This window comes from Sphaeramia orbicularis, chromosome 20, assembly GCF_902148855.1.
Source record: "Sphaeramia orbicularis chromosome 20, fSphaOr1.1, whole genome shotgun sequence".
NCBI classification, from domain to species: Eukaryota; Metazoa; Chordata; class Actinopteri; order Kurtiformes; family Apogonidae; genus Sphaeramia; species Sphaeramia orbicularis.
Window position 1 is genome coordinate 14,503,159 of NC_043976.1, and position 8,035 is coordinate 14,511,193.

An 8,035-nucleotide genomic window follows, 5' to 3' on the forward strand; every position below is an offset into this window, starting at 1 on the left:
AAACAGCAGCTAGCTCCTCCAATTATTTTTTTATTGGTTATAAGTTCAGGTATATGTTGAGAAGTTAACAGAAAACACTTCACTTTAACAATATGTTTAATTAAAATTTAAATCAGATAAAGATTTATAAGGTAAAAAATATCAAGTGAAAGCGTATTTACCTTTGTACAGGAGCAATACGTTGAAATTAAAATAATTTAAAATTGCATTTTTCTTCCCAACAGAGAGGTGCTCTACTGTTAGGTAGTGGCAGATCCAGAAAAAAAAAAAGGGAGGAGGAGGGGGTCTATATATACATACATATATGATATCCTTCTCTGAATCGTCATATTCCTACCTAGCAGGGCTGCTTGCATTGTTTACAGAACATACTGCGCACTACGGTCATATTTCACAACACACAATATACACTTTAATCTGATTTAACCCTGAAGCTTAAATATAAATGTCAGAGCCCGAAAAGTACCAAGACAACCAGATAGGTCAGCCTTTGGCCAACAGAGATTTAGGTCAACAGGTATCAGGTCTAAACTGCAACACGGAAGACCGAGGTACACAGTAATGATTTTTATACTTCTTCTTAAATAAGGTGCATGAACAGGTGTTTATTCAGTAGAGTAATGTGTGCTTGTGTTGAAATTCAACAGACACAGGAATGGAATGGCTGTCATACATGCAGACATGCTGATTTCGAAGGAAATTGCGCTGGTCTCTTAATTTTTTCCAGGACTGTACATGTAAATAATGGAGATAAAATGCATCTTTTCATGGTCATCAGATTTGACCCATTTGGACATTCACAGGCTCGATAGTTACCGTGGAAACACTGTCATCTTCTGCAACATTGAAAACCAGTAAACCCCATGGAGTTTGATAAATGACACTTGTTTTTACATTGTTAGTGATTTCGTTCAGTTTTCAGTTTTGGTTTTTTTTGTATAATAACCTTCAACTTTAATCTGAGCTGTTATGAACATCTACATGATTAATAAATTAAATATAGAAAAAATACCTGATTTTCACTGAAAAATGCAAAATACAGAGGGTAATATGATAATTAGTGACGATAAATCACTGAAGACAGGTAAAATTGAGAGATAAATTCATTTGGGAACTACCACAAAAGTACTACTGAGTCTTTTATGGGTTAAAGTCAAGTAAATAAAAGAGTCTGGACAAATTCACATATGGCGGCATTGGATAAGAAAATATTAAAAACCTAAAAGACTGTGTTTTTGCAGCCTCTGCACTGTGTGTTATTATGTGAGAGAAAGAAGCTGAGAAGAAAAACACACATCTGAACACAAACACCTAGAATAAAAGGCAGGTCTTTTACTATTTTAGTTGCTTCTAACTGTAAAATGAAACAGAACAGGACACATCAGTACAGGATAACATAATTATTGCAGAATTACAGAGAAAAAAAAAAAAAATTAATACTAAAACATTTAAAGCCTGCCTCAGTTTCAGAAAATATCTTGTGACCTGCCCTCTAAACACACTCACTGAGCTAATGCAAATGAAGGAATAAATGAATAAATACAAATGCTGGATCTCCACTCAAATCATAAAAGCCTACGCACAATTTTCCACAAACAAGCAGATAAATAAATAAATATTTTATATATATATTTATTTGATGTATTTTTTTTCTGCCCTCTAAACAGGATTTTGAAATTATTCTACTTAAGAGCTCATCGTACGCTGTCTGTTGAAGGGGATGTAACTCGTATAATATAGGGAAACAAGCTCTGAGAGGAATGGGAGAAGTGCTTATGAATTATTAGTGTGTTTGTTGTTGTGGAGTAAAGAGACGAAGAAGGCCCGATTAACCCATTAGGCTGCCCCGGGGCAAAAATCATCTCCCAGCCCCTTCTTCTCCTCTTTGAATATTTACATGTGAATGTAGTTGCTTTCAGATATAGGCCTACATCAGGTACCGTTCACAGAGCACACCGCCTCCTTTACCAGATGAACTGTTTCAGAAAATCAGGTTAAACAGACTGAAAAGCAGATCTTTGGGTCGAACTGATCAGAGCCAGTGCAATCAGCTTAAAGAAGAATTAAATGGGAAGAAAAACACTATGTATGTAATGTAGCTGAGAGATGATGAGTCACCATGGCAACAATAATTAACAGACAAAGCCTCTGTTGTTTCAGCTGAGGTAAAGTACGTTAACTATATGTGCAAAGAAAAACAATGTAATGAATTCTTCTATTGATTAGAAATAGGTGGAAGTTGTATTTATTTAGCTTTGACTTAACATGAAAGAAGTAAAACACAAACCACCAAATGGGAGTAATCATGAGATTTCAGTAGATCAATCATAAAACACACAGGAGGGGAGTTGATTTCAATATCCTGCAGATAAAATGGCATCTTGTTAAAACCCTGAACATAACATTGGCTTCTATTGTTCATAGAAATCAGCAGCAAGTGATGTAAATTTAATACACTCATTTAAACTGCAACACAGCCACTGGCAATATTCACATCATCCAGTATAAGATGGAAAAAAAGTGCATTTTCCCATCATGACAGAGATGATTATTCATTGATCATACGTCTGTAGCGTCAATAAAATGTACTATTTTATTGAAGTGTAGTTTCACTGTATGTTCAATATCAGTTTCTGTGCTGACGTCAAGTTAGTGTTTAAAAAAAAAAAAGATGCAGATTTTTTCGAGCTGGAAGTGAAACTGATGAATAGTGTTTAAGATGTTCATTTAAAAGGCTTGAATTTGGAAAAGAAATGTGACAGGTGGTGCCAGGCACTACAAACCCCGCCCCTTTCACCAGAGGTTGCACTACACATTTTTAGTGTCAGTCATTTTGACAGGTTTGTAAAAATTCCATCATAACACATTATTATCCATCATTTCAAATGAAATTTTAATGAGACATATTTAGTAGTATTTCATTTTCAAAAACATCTCAATGATGCAGTAACTGTAGTTCCTGCCGGCTGATAATCATTATCACTATTTCCTGTCCATCCTCCACCACATCAGTCCGTCTTTTTTCACCGCGTTCATCAATGCCACATTTACTGGGCTTTTTAAAATAACGAAGAAGACTCTTCTGTCTTGACATTTAGTGCTAGCAATGTAGCATAGAATTTTGGCTAAAGTCTGTTAAACAACGAGACAAGACAATTAGTGATTAATACGTACACTGGCCATCAACTGGACAGGAGGTGTACTACAGGTGAACTAACAGGGAGTCGTATGGAAGAAGTAACTGTGGGACAGAGTCCTGCACAGGTCCACTTTTCCAGACCCGCAACCTGACCCGACCCGTGATTAAACACACTGTGATTCACTTTTAAGGGCTTCATGTTTTGGCTAAAACACACGCCGTCAATAAATCTGTAATATGTACTGCTCAATGACATCTGTGGCCGGATGTAAAGTTCACTTCACAATAAAATAAACCGACTGTGGATCAACTACGATCAAATTAGATGATCATCATTCAATGTCCTGCTAATTATTTTCATCCATGAATCTTCTTTTATATTTTCACTTCATTGCCTGCTACCTGCCTGCATTTCATTTAATTTTACCCGTGCCCATACCCCTGAAAATTCTTTTTTTTTTTTTTTCTAACCTGTTCCCACATGTTTTTGTGGGTTACCCGTCGGTCCCTCGTTGGATACCTGACCCAGTGCAGGACTGCGGTGTTGTATTCAGTGTAGTTGTGACTGGTGGTGCTGTAGGGTTATTTACAGGTAGGATGCTGTTATGGACTGTTTGATGCCTTGTTAAGAGACAGACAGACCAGTGATCCTGTGAGCAGGTTCTGTTCTCAGTCTTTTGTGAAACTTTCTTTTGTAGATTACCCTCAAAATTTTAATCTGTCAAAATGACTGACGGTGTTTTGAATTTTCCATCATCCTTAAAAAAAAATCGGTCAATAATGGAATATTTTCAGTTAACACAACCTCTGCCTTGCACATATTGTAGCTTATTTTGGCATCAATCCAACTGATGTCATCATGTCTATGCATGTGGTGATGTCAGCATATCAATTGCCTCTATATATGTGCCAAGTTTGAAGTAAATTGAAGCAAAATTGATGTTTTAGAGACATTTGAAATGTTGAGCATTATAAGTAAATGGGAGAAAAAAAAGATTGAAAAAAATTCATTAAAAATATTCACTTTGACCTACTTTTCCCAAAATGTAACCACGTCTATTCTGGGTCACTGGCAATCTATAAACCAAATTTGGTATGAATTCAGCCAGTAGTTTTGCTGCTATAGACATGTGAAATGTGACCCATTATAAGTAAATGAGGGAAAAAAAAGGATTATAAAAATTCATAGAAAATTTGAACTTTGACCTACTGTTCCCAAAATGTAACCACATCTATTCTGGGTCACTGGCAATGTATAAACCAAATTTGGTATGAATTCAACCAACATTTTTGCTGCTAGAGTGTTAAACAAACAAACAAACCAAATTAAACACAATACCCCTTGTCCCCTTCGAGGGGTGGGGGGGTAATTATTTGCATACAGACATTTTTTTTAATGAAGAAGTGATGGCAAAATTGTGTGTGATGTGCCTATTTTGATCATTTATCCAGTGGAATGTCTTTGCTCTGTTAGCATCATGTCAGTGAAATCAGGTTGTGATGTTTCTCATCGTTTTGCAGTGATGCCATCTGGCATTTTTAAGCACATTCAGTGTAACTTTTGATTAAAAAATAGAACAAATTACTTTTCAAGTGACATTAAACTAACTTTAATTAACTTTAAAACATTTTTAACAGGGCTTTGAATTGCTCATCGTGCCAACTCTTATTTGTCACTGAAAACGCCGGCAGAGATCACAGTTAATATTAATCACTGTAATGGTAATGTTAGAGGTACGTGGGGTAACAAGTTCATTTAAAAGTGCTGAGCTATAAAAGTGAATGTGAGCTCCCTCTGTGAATCGCTAATGAATGTGTTTAGATATACAGCGTGATACTGTCTGTATAAATGAAACGAACTGTTGTAACTGACTTAAAAATGGTGTTTTCGCTAATGCCGCATTTAATAATATGGATATTTTGCAAAATAAACCTATACATATATAGACAAATGTCATTGTAGGTCACTAAAACAGATATTTCCAGTTAGTGTGTGTGTCCTTGTGAACAGGGTGAATGAGAAAATGGGTTTAGGAAATAATGACGTTGCCTTATACAGTGAAAATACATCTGTATGTATAAGACACAAGTGTCAGATATACAGGTTTCTTTACATTTACTTTACCTTTGTGGTTACAAAGGGAGAATTTTGATTTTTTTTTTTTTCCTAGTCAGTGTACTACCTGAACCTGAATTAACACTTTTAGGTTACCTTTCAACTTCCTGACAGACTAAAGCCTCTGCGTCTGCTGTGTCCAATATTATCTGATTCACAGCATCAGCACTTCCAGCAGAATCCGACAGAAGCAATGGTTTATTTAAGCATTTGAAGTTGTATTTTTTTTTTTCTGTAAACTGAAGCTTGAGGAGGAAATTTTCTGCTTGGAAAAATGTCTGTATTTGTGTGTACAGGGTATAAACCTGCTCTCTGAAACAGGTCCTAGAACCTCTAGCCAAAAAAATCCCCCTGTTTGTGTTTATCTTATGGGTTTAACCCTTTAACCCCTGAGACATTATTTCAATGAAATGGGCTGAAGTGTCATAAAAGCTGCTACAAGTATGTGTTTATGTTCCTGTTCTTCAGTGGTTTTCTTTTTTTTTCCTGTGAATTTTAGGGTCAAAACAGTGAAATGACAGAAAAAGACAGAGAGAGGAATTGAAGTGTTACAGGTTTTTACTACATAAGGCACTCAGAATGTACATCAATAAGAGATTTAGGATGTTGAACATGAACTGTGAACTGGAACACAATGAAGAACCTGTATTTGATTTTGAGTAGTTTTTGTTTTGGGGCTATTTTTTTCTAAATCAATTCAACTGCTTTTTGGCACCTGGTTGAACTCCGAAAAGCAGTTACATGGTCAAAACTCAGGAAAAATACAGGGAAGAAAAAAAAAAAAGGAAAATCATGATAATACTGCAAACAGCAGTAGAAACAAAACACAGCAAGGAAAATGGTGTAAAAAATAAAAAAAAAAACCTATTTTTTATAGGGAGTCAGTCTCACTCACTGTCCTGTGTTTTGCCCCCATTACACAAGGGGTGTGGGGTGCACTGAGCATGCTCAGATGTCTATGGAAAGAACAAGGTCTATTCTATCAGCACGTTTTGAAAATTTTTCCTATTGAGGAAATGGTTGAATTGTTAGAAATATTTTAAATGAATCATACATTCAGAATGATCACCACAGACCAATGTTATAATAGTTTGGGACTTTTCATTATAGTTTAGTTTTATTTAGTTTGGACTTTTTTTCTCTAATTCAGTTTTAATTAGTTTTTAGAGCAGGTTTGCTAGTTTTTATTAGTTTTTGTTATTTTCTAAATGCTTAGTTTTAGTTTAGTTTTAGTTTCTTTATATCTTTTCTCTTCTTCGCCGACGAATTCAAATAAATCCCAGACAGGACTCTGCTGCTTTCTTCCACCTTTAGTCTCCATGTTTCCAGATAGAGTGGGGATGAGAAGACGCCTAAACGACAAGTGACAAGAAGTGAAGGACCGTTAAATGTCATATGGTGCCAGCAGCTAAAATTGCTTGAGGGAAATAAATCGATTTTATATCAATCCGACATTGACAAAGACGAAAACGAAGGGAATTTTATCCATAATTTTTATACGTTTTAGTTAGTTTTGTAAACACACAATGCAGTTTCAGTTAGTCATTGTTTTTTTCTTTTAATTATAGGTTTTATTTATTTCAGTTAACAAAAATGTTTTTACAATTCTAGTTTTCGTCATTTTGTTAGTTTTCATTAACGATAATCACCTTGCCACAGACATGTCAGGGGTTAAAAGGTTAATGTGAGATATACTTGTTCAAATTTAGAAATTCAAGAATGTTTGTCATTATGTGCACATAACAAAATTTTGCTTAGCTCTTGGCTAGATAAAAATATAAAAAACACTAAAGAATGTGTACATCTGTAAAACACACTGTAAGATTATGTGTATTATATATAAGAAAGATGTGTACAGTTCAGTAAAATGGTCATGTTATCACATACTTCATATAGATGCAGTTTATTTTTAATTTTTTTTATTGTGTTTGTCCTTTTTGTCTCCATTTCATGGTGTTCTTGTGTCTTTCCCCTCCACTAGTCGGTGTTCCGCAGCTCTCCGCTCCTCGGCTGCTTCCTGTTCGGCCTACCGCTGGGTGTAATTAGCCTGATGTGTTACGGCATCTGCACCGCCGAAACCGATGACGGCTCCGATGACATCGACGCACTCAAGAGGGAGGGCCTGACCGATGAGGAGGAGGAAGAGGAGGAGGAGAGGCAACGCACCGCTGCGCTGGCGGGCCCAGAAGAAGAAGAAGAAGAAGAAGAGGAAGAGGAGGGAGAAGAGGAAGGAGACGGGAACGAGGAAGAGGAGATGGATGCAGGAGAGAAAGATCCCCAGGAGAAGAAAACCGATTAACGCAGGGGTTACTCCCGCCGGATAGAGGATGATAGGCCTAGTCTAATGCAGTGACATGAAACTCAAAGACATATCAGTGTGTTACTGTTACGCTTCTTTGTTTTTCATCTCACGCCTTCTCCAAGCCCCTTTAGCACAGACTCTTGTCCATCTTTGAGTTTCTGTCTCTCTGTGTGACAAAGGTCAGCCGCTTGGTGGAGACTTCCAAATGTAAGAAACTAACAGCCTTTTTAAACACGTAATGTTACACGAACGCAGGGGAGAGTCGCGAACCAAACTTACAATTAATTTATTATTCCATCAACCGGTACCCCCCCCCCCCCCTTCTACTGCCTTTATCAGCTGTTTTGTCCCCATTTAAACACCCTTATATCTTCTTTTTTGCCTCATATCTCAGTTTTTCTTTGACAGTGTTTTTAGATAATAGCCTACAAGATGAACCTTGCCTTGAAAGTGAAAACATAAAATCAAGTTTTTGGTG

General features: G+C 36.3%; 1 protein-coding gene across 1 annotated transcript in view; it reads left to right on the forward strand.

Annotated features, from left to right (window-relative positions):
• Positions 1-7,768, forward strand: part of tmx3b (thioredoxin related transmembrane protein 3b) — a 72,736-nt gene extending 64,968 nt beyond the window's left edge. The window contains exon 16 of the mRNA XM_030122954.1: positions 7,237-7,768. Coding sequence (XP_029978814.1) covers positions 7,237-7,554 — 318 coding nt within the window. The 3' untranslated portion in view covers positions 7,555-7,768. The remainder of the gene's footprint in view (positions 1-7,236) is intronic.
• The last annotated feature ends 267 nt before the right edge of the window (positions 7,769-8,035 follow it).